The sequence below is a fragment of the Heptranchias perlo genome, chromosome 5 (genome assembly GCF_035084215.1).
Source record: "Heptranchias perlo isolate sHepPer1 chromosome 5, sHepPer1.hap1, whole genome shotgun sequence".
Lineage (NCBI taxonomy): Eukaryota > Metazoa > Chordata > Chondrichthyes > Hexanchiformes > Hexanchidae > Heptranchias > Heptranchias perlo.
Genome location: NC_090329.1, coordinates 46509494 through 46535104, shown reverse-complemented (window position 1 = coordinate 46535104; position 25611 = coordinate 46509494). Strand labels below are relative to the sequence as shown.

Below are 25611 nucleotides of genomic sequence, written 5' to 3'. Positions count from 1 at the left end.
AACCAGCGCAGCCTAATTAGTTGATGACATTTTGGCAGGCATGCCCATATCTGTAAGCATGGCTCACCTACCTGGCAAACATGGGGAACGGTCTTTACAGGTTCTAGGTGAACAAGAAAACCAGGTTCAGAACTGTGCAATCTGCTGCAAGGACACTTACAGCTAACATGCACCATAGGGCCTCCCTCCAGGCATGCTGTAATGCTGAGCTATAAGGACTATGCCACGGAATAGCAAATGGGGCCAGCCTCCTTGCAACCATCTTCAGCAGTTTACCTTTCACTTCATTTTTGTCTATTACTTCATAGCCTGCTTCCCCCTTCAGCATGTAAATGGGTTGAAATGACTTTTGAACCTCTAAAAGGTGTAAGGATTTTTTGTCCCCCCAATCCGGCACTTCCCTTTGATTGTCTGTATCCCTTTATATTTCACCTAAACCAATTTTTTTTCAATCTCACCAGTAGTGTGCTCCCGCACCATTATTACGATAATGAACTGACCTTGGAAAACAGCACACCACTTAAGGTGAGCTTTCTACCAACGTCTAACCATTCAGGAATAAACTGTACCTATATTGGAAACTTTACCCTCTTATATCCTGTAACGGCTAACAAATTGTGTGACTGGAGTTTTTGATCGTTTGAAATTTGATACCACAGCAAAAGTTATACAGCGCCTTTAATGTAGTAAAACATCCCAAGGCGCTTCACAGGAGCATTATCAAACAAAATTTGATACTGAACCACATAAGGAGATATTAGGACAGGTGACCAAAAGCTTGTTCAAAGAGGTAGGTTTTAAGGAGCGTCTTAAAGGAGGAGAGAGGCGGAGGGGCTTAGGGAGTGAATTTCAGAGCTTCGGGGCTAGGCAGCTGAAGGCATGCCCGTCAATGGTGGAGCGATTAAAATCGGGGATGCGCACGAGGCAAGAATTGGAGGAGCGCAAAGATCTCTGAGGGTTGTAGGGCTGGAGGAGATTATAGAGATAGGGAGGGGCGAGGCCATGGAGGGAGGGATTTGAAAATGGATGAGAATTTTAAAATTGAGGCATTCCCGGACCGGGAGCCAATGTAGGTGATGGGAGAACAGGACTTGGTGCGAGTTGGATACAGGCAGCAAAGTTTTGGATGAGCTCAAGTTTATGGAGGGTGGAAGATGGGAGGCCGGCCAGGAGAGCATTGGAATAGTCGAGTTTAGAGGTAACAAAGACATGGATTCAGTTTGATGTCAGACAGAAATGGGGTTTCTGATTGTTGTCACTTGTTAACATTGCCTGCTTCTTTGAGTGAAAGCCATTGGTGTTCGACTCTGAGACGACAACATTTCATCTCTGTATTTTGAGAATGCGAAGATTATCAATATGTCAATTTTTCTTGATTAAATAATTTTTCTCTTTAAAGGAGTTAAAAATCGACCTATTTATGGTTCTTTGGTTCTTGTTGGATTTCTGTTGGGTATTGAGACTAAAGAGATAAACGAACATTTGGCTTTCAAATTTCACATGAAACTCCACACCTGAAGGATATGACAAAATACTGTTTCATTCCAAGAGACTGTAAGAAGGAACTGGATAGCAGTGAGTGTGTGACTCTGATGTGTGCATTTTGAAATACTATTTTATAGTATATCCTTCTGTACATTATTTAAATGTAAATAAATCAAATTAGTTAGCCCTAAACTAGATTATCTCTCAAAGGGCAGAAAGCTAACAGAACAGATTTTAAGGGATGATCATCAGGCTGTTTGAATGAGAAAACAATGATTCAAAAGTCTGAATTTCAAACACCCATGAATTGTTAACCTGTATTTTCATTTTAAAATACTAAATTGTATTTATCTGGATCTGGACCATGTGTTTACTATCTCCACAACAAAAGTCATTAGGTTTAGTAAGCAACAACAAATTCCTGTTGCTTTACCTGGACATTCCGGAATGGGAATTCCTGTTCTCCCTGTTTATGTGGCTTGTAATAAAGCCATTTACGCTCCAACTGATCTAAATTAGGTGTTGAGTTGGTGGATGAGGTAGATTCCCGTACTTCACTGACTGTTTTAGTTTTCTCTTCAATGTAATAGGTTGCTGAAGCTGATCCATCCCTGAAAATGAACAGAGATGATAGTCTTTCAGCAATTTCATTAAAAGGTAGATTTTATGCATTCAAATTGACTTTTAGATATCCCAAGCCATCTTTATGTCCTACTAACTTTACTGGAAAGTTGAGATGTCGTTAAATTGAGTCACCCCTACTCCAAAGTAAAAATAAACAGTCGTGCACTCAGTCACAATCTCACAGCTTAGTCACATATGTACATACTGACTGAAATCCCTATTCATATAATGGGGCATTAAAAAAATTTGAATGCACAAACCCTATGTACTCTTCATTAATGTGCATTTTGCCAAGGTGCACCGTGCACATCTACTAATTTATTGAACACTGCATGGAGCAAAGGTTTATCACTTCAGTAACAATTTAAAGCATTGTAGAAGATACACAGAACACATTAGTTTCCATTCTGTTTTCAGCTCTTACATGGAGATTACATGGCTGCAGGGGTGGGAGGGAGGGGGAAGAAAGAAGTGTTCAGCCATGATGGTCCAGCCATCATGGTGTGGGGCAGGCTTGATGGACCAGCTGGTCTTTTCCTGCCCATCAATTTGGTATGTTCGTAATGACCTGGTGAATATCAAACTGACACTTCTCTCTTTGCTAATGACTGCTCCCTCAGGTGGGGAGTTACCATTACTGTAAAGGCAACAATCACCAAATCACTGCAAGTAGATATAAATAGATATCGGACACCGGTCCAGAAAATGGTGTGTCGGGTTGAGTAGACCAAATCAAATAAGACCATCAAGAAAAATTAAGGTGATATCGCCCACTCAACTCTGCTGTATAATATTTGCAGACTCTTCAGTTATAAACATTCAGCATTTTGGCTAGTTAATCATATAAAATTCACCATGGGGCAAACAAGTGAGAGTGTCTGCAGAAGTTGGGAGAAAGGTAGTTGAGCCCAGTTATTACTATCAGCAATACAAGTACTCAACAAAGCCTACATCCACCCAGTAATGGAATATTGTAGCTTCTTTTTGGCAGCACGTGGAAAAAAAAAAATCATCTTTTTCTCCTGGTCTCAGTATAGACAAATAGAGTTGACAAGAGCGGCCTACTCAACACTACAGAGATGTCAAATGATCTACAAGATTGTGGCCAAAGTAACAGACCAATTTATAATGCTTAAGTCAAACATCCAAGTTTATATAAGGAACACTGAGTTGCTGCAGCTGCACCTCAATGTTGTGCATCAATTCTAAAATACATACAATGTTAGGGGCAGAGTTTTACACACTGCTTATCCTGCCTTTAGATCCATCCCCTCACCTCCAACTGTTGTTGCCTGGAACTGTACAGAAGTCCAAATGCATCCTGCTGACGCAGGGTTGCTGAAAAATGCAGTAGCTTTTCAGAAATTGGTTATTATTGCTTGCTGTTGTTAGTGACACTTTTACACATACTTCTGTGCTTTTAGCAAACACCAGGATCAAATCTGAGATGTGTCCTCGTTACAATAGTAGTGTCTGGTTGCAACTTGTTGTTATCCCATCAGCAGGGGGTGCTGTAGGCTGTAACATCAAGGGGTCAGGTTACATTGTAAACTAGAAGGATTTTAAATGTGATATATGGTCAGTTTTCTTCAATCCTCAAAAGAGAGGTTTCAAACTGTAGAAAGAACTGGACATTTTTTCACTGTACTACCAAAGAAGTCACTATCTTGTACACATTATAATTATGTTAAAGAACATACAGACAGATAGCATAGTAATAAACTTTTAATTATGGGAAGCGTATGCCCATAATGGGATGTCAATCTCATGGTAAAATGACAGCATTTGCTGACACTTTCTATCTGAGATCAGGATTGAAGAGAGAGAAAAAAATTGTTGCACAATTGATAACATTAATATTTAGAATTGAAGGATCAACAGTTGAGATATTAAATAAACAGTAAAATATTGTTTTGTAAGAACAATTTGAAAAATTCAGTAAACAGAATTCAGCTCCGCCTGAAATTTCTGCAGGGGTTCGTTCTCCAGATCCACTGCTGTAATTTCGGCGGAATTCCTGAAGAGATGGAGCAAATGACAAAAACCACCACTTACGCTGTTTCTCCAGGGTTTCCGTTGATGTTATAGCAGTGGCTTGGGAGAAGTCTGTGGAAAATCCCCCTCCCTTTTGCGAAGCCATCGCAATGCTGAACAAGATAAATATGGAGTTTTTTTAATTCGTTCATGCAAGGCCAGCATTTATTGCCCATCCCTAATTGCCCTTGAGAAGGTGGTGGTGAGCCGCCTTCTTGAACTGCTGCAGTCCGTGTGGTGAAGGTTCTCCCACAGTGCTGTTAAGAAGGGAGTTCCAGGATTTTGACCCAGCAATGATGAAGGAACGGCAATATATTTCCAAGTTGGGATGGTGTGTGACTTGGAGGGGAACATGGAGGTGGTGTTGTTCCCATGTACCTGCTGCTCTCGTCCTTCTAGGTGGTAGAGGCCTTTATAGCACAGCTTGTGAGCCCGGAGAAGTAGGAACGCTTCCCCCAGGCCCAACAAGCCTACCTGCCGCGACCCCCCCTCACGATCTCCGACCCCGATCCCCCGGTGACTCCCCCCCCATCTAACACCTGATCACTTCCTCTCTTCCTATCCGACTGAGAGCCAGCCTGTCAATCAGTTGGGCGTGAAACCAGCAAAACAAAACGTCCTTCTGTCAAAACTGTAAGGACATCTGGGAAACCCGTACTTCCGGATTTTGCGTCAGAAATTCCACCCCCCGCCCCCTTCCCGGCTCTGGGCTAAAATCATGCCCTAGTTCTTGTTTAAGTGATACCTGAGTTCTGGCAAACAAAAGTAAATTCCACTCGGATCTGAAACTACTTTTATGTTGGTGCAGTGTTAATTTGTATTCTGGGAGGCTAGCATCTAGGAGCTGGTTTCTAGTGTTTATCTGCTAAATCTGGCCCTCTTATCCCGGTGGCAGACTTATAGGGGTCGATTTTAGGATGGCCGAGCGGGTGCGTTAGGGGCAGGGGGCTCCTAAAATCGGGGAATCCCGGAGCGGGTCCGGATCCCGGCTCCAACCCGCTGACTTCTGGGTTCCCCAGTGACGGGTTTGGGTGCGTGCGCAGCTCCCACATGCGGGACTCCCACCGGCAATTAAAGCCGGCGGGGTGATAATTTAAATACTTACTTACCTAGTTGAGGTACTTGACAGACCTCATTGACAGAAGATTTTGGCAGGGGTGCAATTTTCATGGATCCTCAGCGTATTTCCCGTGCTGTGGGAAACACTCCCTGTTTAAGCAGACGTGTTTCAGCCAGCAGCCAGTGGAAGATGCAAAGGATTATTTGACAGGTGGGGGGAATACCTCATTTATTGCAGCAGGGCACTCTGTCACTTCAGACAAAGTTTTGTCTGCAACACCTTTGTCTTTCCACTCAAAATTATTAATTTATACCCTAAACTCTGCTGTGCAAACACATTTACCTACTTTGCGGACCCCCTCAAATTCACACCGTCAGGATGGAGGGTGCCATAGCTGCATTCATCATTTCATCCGAGGACGAGCAATATCACCAGCCTCGCCAGGCACGCCGTCCACCTTCACCACATGGAGCTCCACATCACAGTGCTGCGCCACAGGCACCTGCACAAAATAATTGTGCAACTACACATACACCCACTGTAGGGTGACCCAATGGGTGGCATCAAGTGTGGGTGTTCATGGAGAACCTCACGAAAGGGACTTATTGCACAAGTCAGTCAAGAATGCCCAAGACGTGGCAACAGTGGTGATGATGATATAGTATTTAATGTGAGTCAAACCAAAATCAAATATAAATAAAAACATGACAAACCATCAAACACCCTTGTGCATCGTCTTTGTGCTCACAAAACCTTTGCCTTACGCTTCCTACTACTCATACGTGATGCATCCCCTGTGGCTGCAGCAGAGGTAGTGGCAGGTTGGGTGAGGGTGACCGTGAAAGAGATGCAGCAGAGGGTGAGTATGAGACAGAGTCATGAGATTGTATGAGGATTGGGTTGAGTGGTAGTGGTGGGATGAGTACTGGGGAGGTGAGTAAGTGCAGGTAAGTTGAGGATGAGATGTGAGTGGGTGTGAGGAGTGATGTGATAGAGCAGTGTTGGCAGTGCAGAAGGAGGTGTGGGGTTGGGGGCGGTGATGTGGAAGACGGAGAGTAGGGGAATGAGTAAGTGTACTCACTTTGGCTGACCTAGTTAGGTCATTGAAGCACTTCCTGCACTGTATCCAGGTGCAGGATATGTTGCTGATGCTGGTGACCTCCTCTGCCACCTCGGGCCAGGCCTTCTTGGTGGCAGAGGCAGGCCACTTCCTCCCGTCCACTGGGTAGGAAATCTCCCTCCTCCTCCTCACCCCATCCAGTAAGACCTGGAGTGAGGCATCATTAAACCTGGGAGCAGCCCTTTCCCTGGGCTGCTCCATGCTGTAATTTTGGCTGTTTGCTGCAGGAGCAGCTTTGGAGGTCTGCCCCTTTAAACAGGGCTGCTCCAGCTGACAGCCTGTGATACGGGTGCGCAGTCCACCCACTGCACAGGTTTCCAACGGGAAACCCGGAAGCCAGGGTAAGTGGCTTCAATTTACCCGCGATCGCATGGGGAACCCACCGATTTTACTGGGCGAGTTACCTACATGCCCAGTCGACCCCCCGCTGCCAACCCGCCTCCCTGGTAATATCAGGGCCATAGTCCCACAAAAACTGGTTCTAGAATTTGCCACTGGGATAAGAAAACTGGATTTAGCAGCCGAACTGCTGGAACATGTCTCGGCCAAAAACGGAGTTAAAACACCAATATAAAAGCAGCTAGAAAGCACCATGGTGAATCCTGAGAAAGCGAGTGGTAATTGAACTGCCGTGTGAATTGTTACAGCAAAGCAGTGTAAAAGTAAAACAACATCACTAGAAACAGCTTAAAAAAAGTAATTGGGCCCGATATTAGCACCCGCTATCGGGTGCATTCCTGGCGGGGGTGGCTCCGAAAATCGGGGAATCCCGGAGCGGGTCGGGAGCCCGGCTCCAACCCGCCCACTTCCGGGTTCCCCACAGACGCGCTGACGTGCGCGCGCAGCCCCCGCATGTGGGACTCCCGCAGGCAATTAAAGCCAGCGGGGTGCCACTTGACAATATTTATTGCGCTATTTCAGGTCGTTAACAGACCTGATTAAGGGAATATGTCAGGAGGGGTGGGATTTTAGAAACAACTGGGACTGTTTCCCGTACTAGGGGAAACACTCCCAGTTGAAATGGACGTGTTGCAGCTATCAGCCTGTGGCAGCTGCAAAGGTCCATTTGACAGGTGGGGGAGTGGGGGGAGACCCTCACTCATTGCAGGAGGCCACTCTGTCACTTTGGACAAAGTTTGGCCTCCACCACCCTCCTCCTAACGATAAAATTCACAAACTTGCACACTTACCCGGGGTCCAGACACATGTACCTACCTTGTGGACCCCCTCAGATGTACATCTTCCGGATGGGGGCCGCCGTAGCTGCAGTCATGACCGCCTCGGAGGGCGAACAGCATCACCAGCCTTGCCGGCCACGCCGGCCACCTCTGACACGTGGAGCTCCACAACAGTGCTGTGACACATCCACCTGCACAGCAGGAGGGAGGGCAACCGCAGAGAGAGATGCGTCGCAGAGGGCACTACCCTCGCCACAGGGTCCACAGACCGAGGCTCAGCTTCCTGGACCTCTCTGAGCAGCAGTGCTCACGGAGGCTCAGAGTCACTCGACATGTAGTCGTGGACATCTGCAGCCTCCTTCATGTCGAGCTGCTCCCGGCTGGCCCGGGCACCATCTTCTTACCTGTCGCTGTCAAAGTCACCACTGCCCTCAACAACTTCTCCTCCGCATCCTTCCAGGGTGCCACCGGGGACATCGCCGACGTCTCTCAGTCGTCTGCACAAAAGAGCCCTGCAAATACACCTACACCCACTCTGCAGTGACACAATGGGTGGCATCAGGTGTGGGTCTTCATAGTGATCCTCAGGAAAGGGCATTATTGCACAAACCAGACAAGATTCGCAAAGACGTGGCAGTAGTGGTGACAATATAATATATGATGAGTTGGTCAGAAATTAAATGCAAGTAAAAACCGTGACAAACCCTCAAACACCCTTGTGCATCCCCTTCATGCTCACGACACGTTTGCCTTATGCTTCCTACTGCACATATGTGATGCATGCCCTGTGGCTGCAGCACAGATAGTAGCAGGTTGAGTGAGGCTGACTGTGAAAGAGATACATGAGAGGGTGAGTATGAGATAGAGCCATGAGATTGTATGAGGATTGGGTTGAGTGGTAGTGGTGGGATGAGTACTGGCGAGGTGAGTAAGTGCAGGTAAGATGAGGATGAGGTTTGAGTGGGTGTGAGGGGTGATGTGACAGAGTAGTGTTGGCAGTGCAGAAGGAGATGTGGGGTGGGGGCAGTGATGTGGCAGACGGAGTGTAGGGGAATGAGTAAGTGTACTCACTTTGGCTGACCTACTTAGGTCATTGCAGCGCCTCCTGCACTGTATGCAGGTGGGCGATATGTTGGTGGTGCAGGTGACCTCCTCTGCCACCTCGAGCCAGGCCTTCCTGGTGGCAGAGGCAGGCCGCTTCCTCCCCTCCACCGGGGGGGAGATCTCTGTCCTCCCCCTCCTCTTCACCCCATCCAATGATACCTGGAGTGACGCATCATTAACCTGGGAGCAGCCTTCCCCCTGGGCTGCTCCATGCTGTAATTTTTCCTATTTCTTGCAGCATCAGTCAGTGGAGGACTGCCCCTTTAAATAGAGCTCCTCCAGCTGACAGATCTTACTGCGCACGCGCAGCCCGCCCGACGCGCAGCTCAGCAGCGGGGAACCCGGAAGACCAGGTAAGTGGATCCAATTAGGCTGCGATCGCGCGCGGGGCAGACTGATTTCACTGGGCACGTTACCCACGCGCCCAATAGCCCCCCCGCCGTGAACCCACCGCCCTCCTAATATCGAGCCCATTGTTTTCAGATTACATTATACTGCATTGTGAATGAACTCAAACTGGGGTGAGACAGCCTCCTGAGGGTGTTTCACATCTCATTGCTTAAGTGTGCTCAGTAGCCTCTCGAGTAATACTGCCATTCTTCCACTGATGCACAATTAAAACTGCTCTAAATCAGAGGCAACAGCGCTTTAAACTGAGCCAAACTAGCAAATGACTTGCATTCTGAGGATGCATTTCAACAGGTTTTAAATCTAATACAATCATTAAAAACAGAGTTTAGTCATAACAGAAGTTACACACTAGGAAAATCATTGTTTTTTGACTTTATTATTTAATTGTTTGACACATAAATGAGAAACAAAGTTCAGCACTTTGCTTATCAAAGGACTATCTTATCAAGGTTTCAGATCCTGAAATGAGGCATAAATTCATCAGCTGCATAAACCTCTATGACAAAAGTTTCATATTAATTTGTTTGAGGCATAATGAAAAATAACAATGCACTACAAATGTAAGCATCAACATGCACAATACAGAATTGTCAACTAATATTGCAAAATAGTGAATTTAAATGTTTCTTGTACAAAGTGATTTGAGTTTGTTATACTGTGAATGATGACCTTTTAGCAAAATAAATTACATATATGTGATAGACGCTAGCAACTCAAACAGTTTAGCTGATGTCAAATTGCAAGAGCAAACTCAAGCAATTTCTGAAAATTAGCAGAACTAAAAGATCAAATCGCTGCCTTGTAACTATTATCAGGCATTTGCATCTTTATACATTGGTACTTTTTTAAAAAAAAGAAAAATGAGACTCTGAATTTTATTTAAAGTGCATGCATAAGCAAGATAGGTATCATGATTCAAATTAAAAGATAATGGGGGCAGAAATTGCTTGGAGCAGTGAACCTATTGTGCTTGCCGCTCCACAGATTTATACTAACCCAGTAACTTAGCGCGGTCTTTACTGGGAGCAATTCCTCTAAGAGGGAGCAGAAAAGAGCCCAGTGTTAGCTCTAGTGAAGCTAGGACCCTGGGAGAAGTGAGAGGATCACTCTCTTCGACCAGATTGCAGCATTTTTGATACGCCGCAAATCGGTTTCTGCAAGCTGGAACATGAAATCCAGGAAGTGAAAGGTACAACATTAAAATTGTTGTAAAAACAGTTATAGACAGCAAAAGAAAGAGAGGGTAAGAAATAATCAATTTAAATTAAAAAGAGGCAGAATGGAAAAGTAAAAAAAAATTTTAAAATTTTTTTTTTCAAATGACCAAAACTATTAAAATAAGGAATAATGAGACTCTACATTTTTAAAAGTTAATTTTTAGTTGTTTGGCAGTTATTAAGACTTACTGCGCTGTTAAAATTTAGTTTAGGCCTGATATTTTTAAGCATCTGTTGTGGTGATATTAGTTACTTTCCAGCTGGGCAGATGAGCAAGTTGGCCCTGGTTCAATGATTTCACTCATTGCAGCGGGCAATATCCCTTTAATTCAAAGCTGTTATATCGCCAGCGAATCAGTCGGATAAAGTTCCGGATTTCCGCATTTCACTGCGCATGTGCGAATGCCGGAACTTGCTCCATGATTTCACCACTAACAACGGTGAGCGCTGTTAAGCTCACCATTATTTTCTGTGTGATTTCTGCCCCAATAAGATTTATTAGTATTGTGGAACCTGAAGGTAGTCTTATCAGCTTTATTATTTACTGTGGATCATCAGGAAACGTGGGCCCAGAAACTACTGAAAAATAATGGCGAATTAATGGCGCCTGCCATTATTATTGCAAAAAATCCAGCAATTTATGGTGAAGAGGAGATACGACACAAGTTCTGATTCTCCACAAATTGTCGAACAATTTGTACCGCTCTGCCATTAGCCTCGACAAAACCAACAAAAATTGCAACCTCACCATGAGCCACCCCATTAACATTAATTGAGTGTCATGAAATTGCTGGATTTACACCATAAATGCGAATTAATCTCGCTGCAGCCATTTAGGGCTGGTAATTCATGTCGTAAGGACCCTGTTAATGACATGATTTATGGTCCTGACATGAAACTCAACCGTGGAGGCTCAGAAGGGGAACAAATAAAGTGGTGGAGTCTCACTCCAGCAGGTAATGAATTGTTTCTAGAGGTTTTTAAAACTTTTTTAAAAATCTGTCTTGGCAATATTTTTGTGCCAGTCTTGTCATTCACACTCCTGTTAGTGTCAGAAAGCAATCATTTTCAGGATGCAAAGCTATTTTGACATTCAGAAATACAAATTAGATAGATTTCTTTCAGAAAATAATTTTAGGATACAGTATACGAGTAAGAATGTTTGCACATTTCGCACACCTACCCTGCCATTCACTCATTATTAACTTCTCACGACCAACAGGGTTAGATGAAGTAGGGAAGGAGGAGGCTCGTGTGGAACATAAACATCAGCATAGACCAGTTGGGCCAAATGGCCCGTTTCTGTGCTGTACATTCTATGTAATTCTATGCTTTACAACAATTCCCAAACACAACTGGATTACAATGTCCTCTTCTTCTGCTTGTAAGTAATTTTTTTTCTTACTTTTCCTATCTTTTTTCTCCCTCTCTTAATCCACTCTTTCTTTCGCTCTCTTTATTTCTCTTTCTATATCTAATTTGACTCTAATTCACCCTATTTCCATCTACAGCGTTCGCTCTATCTTTATCGATTTCCTTCATTGGTTAAGGAGATAGAACATTGGGCAGGATATTCATGAGGTCCCAGATGCGATGTTGACATCGCTGCACCATTATCAATTCGCATTTCCTGCAATTTGCAGCACAAATATAGTGCAATCTGAAGCTCAAATGTTTTTTTGTCCACAGAGTTACTGGAAGTACGAGTGTGGCGAGGACAACAGGGCATCTGGGACCTTGGTGAACAACAGGACCAACAGTCTATCTCCTTAACTAATAAGATTTAAAGGATTGAGAAATAGACTGAGGAAGGACTGAGAAAGAAAGCAAATTAGAGTGGGTGAATTCCATATCAAATCAGGTACAGAAAGAGAAATAAAGAGTGGGAAAGAAAGATTGGATTAAGAGAGAGAAAAAAAAAGACAGAAAGGAAAAGTAAGACAACGTAAAAATTTGAATTTGACATTTTTAAAATCTCCAACAACAATTCACTACCTGAAGGAATGAGACTCCACATTTTTAATTGTTCACTTTCTGGGCTAGAGAGGTTGATTGGCAGTCATTAACAATTATCACATCGTTAAAAGGGTACTTACCTTATTAATTACTAAACTTATCTTTCTGTGGTGAGTTTAATGGGCAATTAATGTGCAAATGCAGCAAGTTCATGAAACTCACGGGAGGTCGAGGGAGAGATGCCGTTTTTGCAAGGATAACGGCTGAGTGGCGCAAATCATCCAGCAACTTGTGGTGATTCACAATTCACAGGATATTGCTCCCTCGCCACAAGTTGCTGGCCAATTTGAATATTAATAATGGCGTGCATCATTGTCACGCTATTATTTTCTTAGCACATTCCGGCCCATTGCGTATATACAGTAATAAAATATGAAATACGCATGATCCATTTCGGAGAGGGAACCATTTATAAGGTCAGCTAACATGGAAGGGAAGTTTGAGACTCCAATTTGTGATTACCGTGGCTCCAACACACTTTCACACCCCTTTAACAGTTACTACAAACGCACATGTAACAAATATTTAGTATGGATGATGACGTTTATTATATGAAGAGTTAACTGTAGCCTTTATATTTTTCCAGTGAGGAGTACTTGGACAACCCACTTGTGAGTTTGGCACTTGGATTATGAGGTCAGCTTCACTAGCAAAATAGAATACATATTTTTTTAACTGGCATTTATTCTGTTTTAAGGAGGCAATTTATTAATGAACTATGAAACCCCTTGGAAGTGTCAGACTGAATTTACATGATCCCGAGAGAAAACAGGAGTTTACAACAGGATTTTTTTTTACAGTTGGAAGCACAAAATACTGCCTCTACGCTCCGTGGACTTCTATAATAATCTACTCCACACTTCTGCTTGGACCACTTAGGTGCAGTAAAAATCTTTAAACATTCAATAAAAATAATTTATATTTTTGCATACAAAATACAACCTTAATAAAGATGGATCAAAAATGTTAATCAGATCATTTTGTTTTCAAAAATAAAAAGTAACGAGTAACCACTGAAGAGCACACATTCACAGTGGTTTGCAACAGGAAACCATTCTATGCTGGTCTGCCAATTACCGTGCGACAGGTTTCTTTGTCACGGTATTCCACTGCACGCAACAATAGCTGAGGAGACCTAATGCGCCTGAGGAATATAATCCACTGTTACAGACTAGAAACAGATGGCACTCAGTAGGAGCTCTGGGACACAGCCTGCATTCCACTTGGCAGAAGTTTCAACAAGTCATGAGTGACACTGTTCATACCTCACTATTGACTTGCGTTCAAACAAGATGTTTTATGCAGTAATAGTTAAATGTTAACTATATTAGACAAGTAATGGAAGGTCGGGTTTCTTATCAAACAAGTCTGCCTGTCTGCATGTGTTGCAGGATAAAATATACATTGGTTTCTCTTCTTAATAATACAGATTTCTAAATTTTAAGATTTATCTTTAAACAGAAGGAAAGAATTGCGATAGTTTGACTCGAACAGCTAACATTAGTGAGTTTCCAATTTCCATAATAAAAAGATAATTTTGTTTCAGTTCACAACTCTAAGGACACCTCTAACCCCTGACCTTTCAGCAGTATTATCTTTTAAAATAAGAAAAAGTTTCACAATTTAATTTCCCAACAATATAAAACTTAACACCAAAATCTGAAGGCCCAGGTACTACTGGATCAAAACTAAGGTGTCAGCCTTAGCTCAGTGGTGGCACTTGTGCCTGAGTCAGAAGGTCATGGGTTCAAGTCCACATTCTAAAAATTTCAGCACATAATCTAGTACTGCCCTGTCAGAGGTGCCATCTTTTGGATGAGATGTTAAACCAAGGCCCTGTCTGCTCTCTCAAGTGGACATTAAAGATCCCACAGTATTATTCAAAGAAGAGCAGGGGAGTTTTCTCGGTGTCCTGGCCAACATTTATCTCTCAATCAACACCAAAATCAGATGATCTGGTCATTTATTTAATTGCTGTTGTAGGACCTTGCTGTGTGGAAATTGGCTGCCACGTTTCCTATCTTACAACAGTGACTACACTTCAAGAGTACTTCATTTGTTGTAAAGCACTTTGGTTGTGGTTGTGATAGGCGCAAAATAAATACAAGTTTTTTTTCTGAAGATGTGAGCTTCCCCCAATCAGTCAGCAGGTACACGTACTGCACAGTGTAGAGCTGAACCAAACAGGCCAGGACGCCTCAGTTCGATGCCTTGTCCATAAATGAGTTAGCAGGTCAGGGATAGAGGTGGGTACAACATTTGGCCACAATTTTACATTATGATTACATAGACTGTAAAAAAAAAATGAAATGACGATTAAAGTCAAGAATCATACAGATACATCCATTGTGTCAGGGCTTAGAAAATGTCCATGAACAACTCATAGAAGTCATGATGTGGAGATGCCGGTGATGGACTGGGGTTGACAATTGTAAACAATTTTACAACACCAAGTTATAGTCCAGCAATTTTATTTTAAATTCACAAGCTTTCGGAGATTTTCTCCTTCCTGAGGAAGGAGAAAATCTCCGAAAGCTTGTGAATTTAAAATAAAATTGCTGGACTATAACTTGGTGTTGTAAAATTGTTTACAACTCATAGAAGAGTAGCTCTTACTGCAAAGTGCTATACATTCCAGTCAGAAGATAGACACTGTTTTAACTATTGTGTTCCATTCCACCACTGCCTCAAATTGATGACCTTGCAATTCTACTATTGTCTATATCTACTTGCTATCCATTATTCCAGAACTGACAGCGTATACAAGACAACTAGCTGAAGCACTGTTGAGATTTAATGCCCTTTTCTAATTAGTTTATCAGTGACCCGTGAAATTTGGTCTGTTCCCTTAACAATAGCACACATCAACATCAGCAAAATATTCCTGCTGAGAGGCATGAACCACAGAATTAATTACTTTTTTCTAGTTTGTTTTTTGTAAAAAAAATCTTGAGCACACTTTGCAAATAACCTAGAGGTTAGTCAAACAGTTACATGTTGAGAATGCATCTCTCACAACACGGAGGTGTCCTGCCCAGACCTAGTCTATGAATATTAGAAATAAAGATAACTGACAGACTCGACTATATAATTGGAACTTTCATGGTTCTCTTCCCAGCAGATGACAGAATTTTTTTATATATTAAAAGAAAAGTGCTGACAGCAGCAGGTGCACCTATGGAAAGGGGCTTACTTTTAGTAAAAAAGCTTTTGGCAAACCTTTGTTGTGTAGGGAAGGAGGAAGAGACAGAGAGCGGGTATCATTTTGTCATGATTGCATTGTGTGCAAGTGATAGTTACATTTTAACACAAATTCCCTTCCACCAATTGAGGTGGTTCCTGCAAATCCTGGAGGATTAGTGCGATGATGGAAGGCACAAAAGGCAGGTGTCGTGGACATCTATTCCAGCAAGAGTCTCTGACATGCCACACAAATTTTGAAGCCAGGAGATGGCACTGCTCAGCGGCTGCAGAAACAGAATGCTGAAGTTAAATCAGTCTGTAGGGCCGAGTGGGCCTAAATCTTAATAACATTGCTCGATTGTTTCAGATGTCTACGTGAAAATGAATACAACTATCCCTCAAATACAAATGTCTACAACATTAACAGGAAGACTGCCGGGGCGAGAAGAAGATCTAGTAAATATTGAGCACCTTTTCTCAGGTGTGGAAGAACAAGACACACTTGTTGCTGGTGACAATGGGAAAAGAACAGAGTCCACTTCAAAATAAGCCTGCTTCAAAAAATTCACTAAAATATTGCTAAGTAATTTCTCCCCCCATGGGATGGAAGAAATTTTTGCCTGTATGTGAAGAATGAATGAATGAGGAAGAATGGTTATTCTTTTTGGGCTTTTGAGTGCAGTTGTCTCCTTTGGTAAATATTCATAATATACACTCCTGATTTCTCCCCTCACACAGCAGTCACGACCCCCTCTCTACATAAACACGTGCACACACGACACCCCCCCACCTCACTCGCAACATATTCAGGACACCAATATTATTTTGCAATATGCTCAGATATTTGCTGAAAAACACTCTTGATAGCCTTCTTTTCAAAACTATTTAACCCTTAAATCTGGTTTCCATCCTGCCACAGTACTGAGACTGCACTGGTCAAAGTCACAAATGACATCCTGTGAGACTGTGATTGTGGCTCACGGCTTTTCTTCATCTTTGACCCCTCCATTGATTTCAACACAGTCGATCAGTCCGTCCTCCTCCTCTATTGTCCATGGTACTTCTCTTATTTCCACTCATACCTGTTGCAGCACAGACATTACATCTTCTCAAATGGCTTCTATTCCTGAGCCTGATGATCACCACCTGCGTACCACAGGGCTCTATCCTTTGCTACAAGCTCCAACCAGATAGAAGTTCTGGTGAGGCAACATTTCCCTCAGCTAAATCTCAGAAAAACTGAAGCCATCCTCTTTGGCTATCACCAGCAGTTACATGCCTCTGGTGTTGACTATCAAACTCTCTGGCTCTCATCTTAGGCTAAGTATCACTCACCAATCTCCTTGCCGTTCGACATTGCCTTCTGGTTTCCCAACCCCTCCAATTTAAAATTCTCATCCTTGTGTTTAAATCTTTTCATGGTATCGCCCTCCCTATATCTCCTCCAGCCTTACAACCCCACAAACTTTCCGTTGCTCTGACTAGCTTCTTGTACATCCCCCCTCCATTGGTGGCCGTGCCTTTATATATCAAGGTCCTACAGTGTGGGATTCCTTCTCTAAACCCAGCTCGCTCTCCTCCTTTAAGACTCCCCTTAAAACATACCTCTTTGACCAAGCTTTTGGTCATCTTTCCTAATATCATCTTCTTTGGCTAAGCATCCATTCTTGTCTGATTACGCCTCTGTGAAACGCATTGGGACGTTTTGCTATGTTAAAATTGCTACATAAATGCAAGCTGTTGTACTAGGTTCACTCCTGTACATGTCCCAGTGAATTGATTTAAATATGTTCCTCCTCACATTCAAATCCCTCCATGCCCTCACCTCACATTAACCTGTGTGATCTTCTCTAAGCATATGCGCCCCATGATGCTTTAGCAGTGGCTTACTACTCACTCCTTGCCCCTCCACCATTGGCAACTACTCTTTCAGTTACTAAGAATCTGGCTTAGTTGGTAACACACTTACTTTTGACCCATAAGATTGTGACAAAATCAGGTGCAACAGGGAACAATAGCTGCAAAGTTTATAGAAGTATTAATCTGGGCCACTAGTATTTAAAGTGTGAAGGGAAGGAGCAGAGACTGTCATGTGCATTAGCTACCAGACTCCTATAGGAATGGGCAGGGAGAAACAGATGCTAAAGGGAGGGGGGAGAAGGCAAGGTGAGGGCAAAGATGGGAGCAGAATGCAAGGTAAGAGGCACAATGCATGGCGGGAGGGGGGAGGCGGAAATGGCTGGAGGGGGAGGGGAGGGAAGGGAAGGGAGAAAAGGGGAATGGAAGAGGGAGTGGATGGGATGTGGTGCCTTTGTGAACTGGGCCTGGGTGAAGTAGAACCCTTTTTGACTCAGCTGGTGGGAAGTTGGATGTGGAGAGAGATTGTTGAAAAGGATTAAAAATTTACTTGGTGGTCCTGTGCCACAATTAGAATCATAGAAAGTTACGGCACAGAAGAAGCTCATTCGGCCCATTGTGTCCGTGCTGGCTGTAAAAGAGCTAACCACCTTAATCCCACTTTCCAGCTCTTGGTCCGTAGCCCTGTAGGTTAGGGCACTTCAGGTACATATCCAAGTACCTTTTAAATGAGTTGAGGGTTTCTGCCTCTACCACCCTTTCAGGAAGTGAGTTCCAGACACCCACCATCCTCTGGCTGGAAAAAAATTCTCCTCAGCTCTCCTCTAATCATTTTACCAATTACTTTAAACCTATGCCCCCTGGTCACTGACCCCTCTGCTAATGGAAATAGATCCTTCCTATCCACTCTATCTAGGCCCCTCATAATTTTGTACACCTCAATTAAATCTCCCCTCAGCCTCCTCTGTTCTAAAGAAAACAACCCCAGCCTATCCAATCTTTCCTCATAGCTAAAATTCTCCAGTTCTGGTAACATTCTCTGTACCCTCTCTAGTGCAATCACATATTTAATTGGTTAATAATTAATTAATTGGTTAACTCTTACTTTTTTACCTCCTTAACTCAAAGTGCAAAGAGATGTTTTCCTGCACTTGATGACTATAGAATTACAAGTTGTTACATTTGTTACATCAATGCTTTTTGCATTAAAATGTTATTTTGTATCTGTTTCAATGGCCTTGATATTAACAGCTCCCACGAATGGCGGGAGAGGGCCGGGGGCGGGGACGGAGAGATTAAAAATGTAAAATCGACGAACGTGTCCCCAACCTGCCATGTACGTGCTCGTTGCCATTTTTACGGAAATGGGTTTTGTGGTGTCCCAGTGTCCCACTGTTGAGAAGCGAAATACTTCAGTAATGTACTTAAATCGGGCTCCCATAGTGCAATTGGGAGCCCGATTTAAACTTTACAGTCGCTGCACGGATTTCCCAGGGGTCGGGAAACCCGGCAGTGAATAGGAGGTGGAGGTTGCCGGATCCACAAGGTAAATGCCTTTTCCAGCACTCCCTGTGGGCCAGGAGCAGCAGGAATACTTCTCCCGGCCCCTCAAGGAAGCCTTCAGCCTCCCCTCTGCCGATCACCGCCTCTCTCTCCCCCCCTGCTGTGATCGGCAACCTCTTCCCCTCCAGCCCCAATGGCCTCTCGCTCTGTCCGGCCCGATCGTGGCCAACCCCTGATGTCACTCTCTACATGCCGCGATCACGGCCGACCTCCCCCCTCCTGATTGCCGGGGACCGTGCCCAAGGGTCCCCGGCTGTGGCCTCTTGCCGCTGGTTTTCCCACCTGGAAGCTGGTGAGGTTGTCAATTTGGCCGGCTGCCGGGCGGAAAATGGAAGAAAAAACACGATAATGAGGTCCTGCCGATATCAGTGTCCCGTTCCTCAGCCGTTTCTGGCCTTCCCCCACACCCCCCCTCACAATTATCGGGCCCAATGTGTAAGTATGGTGTAAGTAAGTCGACAGACCATTATTATTTCATTAAGCTATCACACCTACAGACATGTAGGTCTGCTGTATTACACTCACAGAGTATTACCTTATGCTGATGCAAAAATCAAGTCAATGGTGACTCATATACTATATACAAAAAAAAAATTCCAAGAGCACTAATCAGGAAGTTGTGGGCATGCGTTCCCTTCAACTTCCAACAATTTTGTAAAGATCAGCCCTGAAATCCTCCCTCTCATTAGGAAGCGAGGCCCGGAAGCTAAATACAGAAGCATCATCCTACGTCATTCTCAAACAATCTTTCTGTACAGCTCATTTTCACAGTCAACCTTTTTTTTGTATTTTGTGATGCCCCAGCTACAAAATCTGGCAAACTCCTTACATATGCTGACAAGCAAGATGTATCATTAATCACTGCTGGGACTTGAATACATTAACGCTGATTTGTCTCGATTAACTGAACAAAATCCCTCAGGCTGAACATCATGCATTCTTGTCTTGTGTTTTCTAGCAATATTTCTAGTCTAGTTAAGATGCATGACTCTGATATTGTTCAGACATCATTTATTAGTAAAGGGGTTTCACTTGACCGGAATTCAAGTTTTATTTCTTACCTGTGTTCCACGGCAGCAACTACAAATCCCTGTGAAGCCACTTCAATGCAGATAGCTGAATACAGAGTCCTAAAATAAGAGAAGAAACTTTGCTTAAATTCTTCGGTGTTGAAAGTTAAAGAATTTAACTAGATTATCCGTTCTCCTGACAGCTCCCATCTGTAATATATACAGACCCAGCAATCTCTGCCCTAGCCCTGGGACCAGCGCCGAGAGGGCAGACCAACTGGTAGATTAGCAGTTGGACTTCGGCAGAAGTAGCATTGGGGGCCTGCTTTGCACTGATATTTCACAGCAAATACTGGCACACGGACTAGACATCCATAATGCTGTAGAAAGCACCTTGTCATGCCTCTCAAGAAGCACCCGAAAATGCTTAAAATACAATGAATTACTTTGAATTCGAGTAAATCTAGTTAATTTTTTAAAAAAATCGTTCATGGGATGTGGGCATCGCTGGCAATGCCAGCATTTATTGCCCATCCCTAATTGCCCTTGAGAAGGTGGTGGTGAGCCGCCTTCTTGAACCGCTGCAATCCGTGTGGTGAAGGTTCTCCCACAGTGCTATTAGGAAGGGAGTTCCAGGATTTTGACCTAGCGATGATGAAGGAACGGCGATATATTTCCAAGTCGGGATGGTGTGTGACATGGAGGGGAATATGCAGGTGGTGTTGTTCCCATGTGTCTGCTGCCCTTGTCCTTCTAGGTGGTAGAGGTCGTGGGTTTGGGAAGTGCTGTCGAAGAAGCCTTGACGAGTTGCTGCAGTGCATCCTGTAGATGGTATACACTGCAGCCATGGTGTGCCGGTGGTGAAGGGAGTGAATGTTTAGGATGGTGGATGGGCTGCCAATCAAGCAGGCTGCTTTGTCCTGGATGTAAATCTGATCTCCACATTTCAAGTGGGGTGTACACTAATTGGAAACGATGTAGAGAAAAGCTTCTGGAGTGTTGTTGGAGCTGCACTCATCCAGGCAAGTGGAGAGTATTCCATCACACTCCTGACTTGTGCCTTGTAGATGGTGGAAAGGCTTTGGGGAGTCAGGAGATGAGTCACTTGCCACAGAACACCCAGCTGCTGACCTACTCTTGTAGCCACAGTATTTATGAAATCTCATCCCTCTAGTAGTTCAGCTCATTCAGCCAAATATTCAACTGATCTTGAATTCCCTTAATGCCAAATTTTTCTAAGTTGTCTTAAATTTACTTTTTGCAAATTTAAGTTTATTTCCTCTTGTTCTACCAGTCTAACTAACCTTAAAGTAATACTCTTGATTACCTTATCAATACTATTTAATACTTTATATACCTCACTAAGATCACCCTTTAACGACCTTCTCTCTAGACAAGAGTTTAAGCTCCTGGAGTTTAAGCTTCTATAATCGTATGCATAGCTCATCCCCATTACATTTGGGATCATGCGTGTTGCTTTTCTCTACATCCTTTCCAATTAATGTATGCCCCACTTGAAATGTGGAGATCAGATTTACATATAGTATGCCAAGAAAGGTCTGACTGGTTCTTTAAAAGCCTCAGCATAACTTCTGTTATGACCACATATCTCAATCTATTTGTTTTTTTAATTACTTCTCCATGTTGTCTTGACATTCAGAGTCACACTAATTTTATAGTTATGTTGCTCATTCTTTCTTCCAATATGTAATGCTTTGCAATTGTATCAAGTTTAATTTGCCATTTAGCTGCTCAATTGTATAACAAACCTAAAACCGTCTGCAAAATTTTAACTGCATCCTCCTTTCCTGCTGCACTTTCTATTTTAGTGTCAGCTTCAAATTTAACAAGTTTACAATAGATTTCTGCATCCAGGTCATTTATGAAGATGAGAAACAAGGGTCCAAAGCAGTGACACTGCGGTACTCCACTCAACACTTCCCCCTCCCCCCACCCACCCCCAAATCTGATACAATGCTGCTTACAAGTAATCGGTTTCCTATTTTTATTCAGTTTCTTATCCATGACACATTCTAATCTGGATTCCCATGAATTGTAATTTAATTAGTAATCTTTCATGTGGGACTTTGTCAAAGGTTTCTGGAAGTTCAAACAAACCACATTTTAGGATATTTTATTTATAACATCCTCAAAGAGGAGGTTTGCAAGCAGGACCAAGCCCTCTTAAATCTATGCTGACATTTACTTATTAAGCTATTAGTACACAGCTACTTCTTCAACCTATTCTATAGTATAGATTTCATTATTCATCCTATATTGGCGTTACTTTGTTCAAATACAGACACTATGTTTGCTTGCTAACAATCCCTTGGAACCTCTCCAGTAGCCAATGAATTGCTCACTCCATAACCCCTGCCCCACAAATTTTCTCATGGGATCTGCCCAGGCAATTTGTTAATCTTCATTACGTTTAAACCATCGTGCTAACTTCCTGGACATCCTTATTCTGTATACACTACTGCTCCTCCCCGTCCTCCCTTTCTATCTTTACTGAACAACATATCCCTGAATATTGAATTTATACACATCTCCTCTAGTGAACCACATTTCCACTACGATATCAAATTTTTCTTCTGCTGCAGTTACTTCCAATTCTACAGTTTTATTCCTAATGGTTCTAGCATTCAGGCAAAAGCATTTAATTGTGCACCTTACTTTTGTCTTAAGTTTTTTTAACCTCTTTCATTACGTTACTATTCCTAAATTTATTTCCTGATGCATCTTATCTTTCCTTCTCCCATAACCTCCCTCCAAATTCTGCTTATTCATAGTGACAGTCTGACCTCCTCCCCTTTTGACAAATGGCTATAGTTAATAACAACTGTTTTTCTCCAGTGGAAAAGCTTGCATCAAAATTTCTTCCTTATATGGTTCTAATAAATTAATAGTGAGTAACCTGTTAGCATTTCTAAAAAAAAATATTTAATTTTGTTATGATCAATTAACTATAAATACCCTGCTGTAGCACAAAATATCATACTGCTCAGCTCACTTGCTTGATCATTGTTTTCAGTGTGCACTGTGAAGTTCATGTTACAGTATGGCCATTCCCTCACTGGACTATACACAGATGGCATTATCACTGCTCCACCTTGTTGGTAGCAAGGGGGACGTGTGGTCCTGCAGATAGAACAAACTGCTGGAGATCAAAGTTGCATTTGCTGAACAACAAAATGCGAGTAAATTGCTACACACCCACATCAGTCCATTGCGGTGATGTGAACGTGCCTGGTTCAGCAGCAGGCAATGTGAATCTCTTCTCCTCTCCTCCCATTTCCTGCCATGATATGGGAAGAATTACAACATACCCAGGTTGTGGAACAATAAGTGCAATGGAATCTCAAGTGTGGGAGGTTATAATAAACAAAGATTTTACTTACAGCCAGATTTAGATTAGGCAAGCACTGACTAAATTTAGCAACAAGATGAATGCTTACATATTGTACATGCTGACTGGTTTGTCTTTGCCAGCTATTATTTCAGCTGAAGGGAGTATTATCTGGGGTGCTGGTGTGTGAGGAACGAGATTAGAAACACTGGCAATAAAAGATTTGTACAGCTGTCAATCACCAACAAACTTAGCTCCTTAAATATCACTGGGATGTCTAGATGATCCTATACATTCCTATGCAAAGAATATTGCTTTAATGAATGCTAAATTATTGCTAGTGGATCTTCTGTGACGTTATGCATGGTGAGTCAAGGGGCACACTATTCTATAATGACAGGAGCACTTTATAAATAAAGACAATTTATGCAGCCACTGCGGTACAGTCGTGTGTGCACAGTAAAGCACAAAGTTAAAGGCAAATTGTGTTTAACCAACCTGATAGAGTTTATTGATGAGGTAAGAGAGAGGATAGATGACGGCAATGCAGTTGATATGGTGTATATGGACTTCAAAAGATGTTTGATAAAGTGCCGCATGGTAGGCTTATCATCGAGATTGCGGCCAATGGAATAAAGGGGGCAGTAGCAACATGGATACAGAATTGGCTAAGGGACAGGAAACAGAGTAGTGGGGATCGGTTGTTTTTCGGACTGGAGGGATGTGTATAGTGGTGTTCCCCAGGGGTCGGTGCTGGGACCACTGCTTTTTTTGATATATATTAATGACTTGGACATGGGTGTACAGGGCACAATTTCAAAATCTGCAGATGACACAAAACTTGGAAGGGTAGTAAACAGTGAGGAGGATAGTGATAGACTTCAAGACGATATAGACAGGCTGGTGGCATGGGCGAACAAGTGGCAGATGAAATTTAACGCAGAAAAATGCGAAGTGATACATTTCAGTAGGAAGAACAAGGAGAGGCAATATAAACTAAACTAGAGGGCACAACTCTAAAAGGGGCACAAGAAGAGAGAGATCTGGGGGTCTATGTGCACAAATCGTTGAAGGTAGCAGGTCAGGTTGAGAAAGCGGTTAAAAAAGCATACGGGATCCTGGGCTTTATAAATAGAGGCATAGAGTACAAAAGTATGGAAGTCATGATGAACCTTTATAAAACACTGGTTCGACTACAACTGGAGTATTGTGTCCAGTTCTGGGCACCACATTTTAGAAAAGATGTGAAGGCCTTAGAGAGGTTGCAGAAGAGATTTACTAGAATGATTCTAGGGATGAGGGGCTTTAGTTACGTGGATAGACTGGAGAAGCTGGAGTTGTTGTCCTTGGAACAGAGACGGTTGCGAGGAGATTTGATAGAGGTATTCAAAATCATGAAGGGTCTAGACAGAGTAGATAGAGAGAAACTGTTCCCATTGGTGGAAGGGTCAAGAACCAGAGACATAGATTTAAGGCGATTTGCAAAAGAACCAAAGGTGACATGAGAGAAAGCTTTTTTACACAGCGAGTGGTTAGGATCTGGAATGCATTGTCCGAGGGTGTGATGGAGGCAGACTCCATTGTGGCCTTCAAAAGGGAACTGAATAAGTACTTGAAAGGAAAAAATTTGCAGGGCTATGGGGAAAGGGCGGGGGAGTATGACTAGTTGGATTGCTTTTGCATTGAGCCGGCACAGACTCGATGGGCTGAATGGCCTCCTTCTATGCTGTAACTTTTTTATGATTCTATGATACCAGTGCAGCTGTGTGACATGAAGAAAAAGATATGTGGTCACAGATGGAAGTTTTACGTTTTCACTTTTTTTTGCTCCCGGAAGTGGGTGGCAGAAGGAGGGTTCCAGATATAAAACAGTAAAAATATAAAAAAGTTATTTTATTACCCTACTTCTCTCATTTCCAGGATAACCGGGATCTTCTACAATTATCTCTACAGTCATTAGGAATAATGGGCTATGATGTAAACTGGTGTATGAAAAGTGTATAGCAATTAGAAACCAAATGCAGCATCACAAGTATTCACAATGTGTTGTAGCCAAATTTAGTAATGGCGCTCCCCTAAATTGTTTTGCATTATTTATAATTTTCTTTATAATACACAAAATCTCTTGCAAGTTTCAGCTCTGGCTCTCTATGTTTGAAGTTGGCTGCAGAATCAAGCTAGGCACAGCAGGGGAGCACTGGTTTGGCATTCATTCTTAGAATTCTGACAGTAGTTGGGCAACATCCTGATAAACAGCAGATATTAAAAGCAGAGCAAAAGTTGCTCAAGTTCAATGGGGAGCTGCGACTGCAGAATTTAGCTTGGCAGGGAATAATGATAGCAGTGTCGGGTGCAATGGGGAATAACAACTGCAAAGTTGAATTGGGTGGGTTTGGGTGT

The 25611-nt window shown here is 42.9% G+C and overlaps 1 protein-coding gene across 1 annotated transcript in view; it reads right to left on the bottom strand.

The window, feature by feature from the left end:
• The window catches only part of pla2g7 (phospholipase A2, group VII (platelet-activating factor acetylhydrolase, plasma)), an 85008-nt gene that overhangs the window by 19826 nt on the left and 39571 nt on the right, over positions 1-25611 (bottom strand). The window contains exons 5-6 of the mRNA XM_067984309.1: positions 19914-19982; positions 1919-2096 (exon numbers count right to left, since the gene is read on the bottom strand). Coding sequence (XP_067840410.1) covers positions 1919-2096; positions 19914-19982 — 247 coding nt within the window. The remainder of the gene's footprint in view (positions 1-1918; positions 2097-19913; positions 19983-25611) is intronic.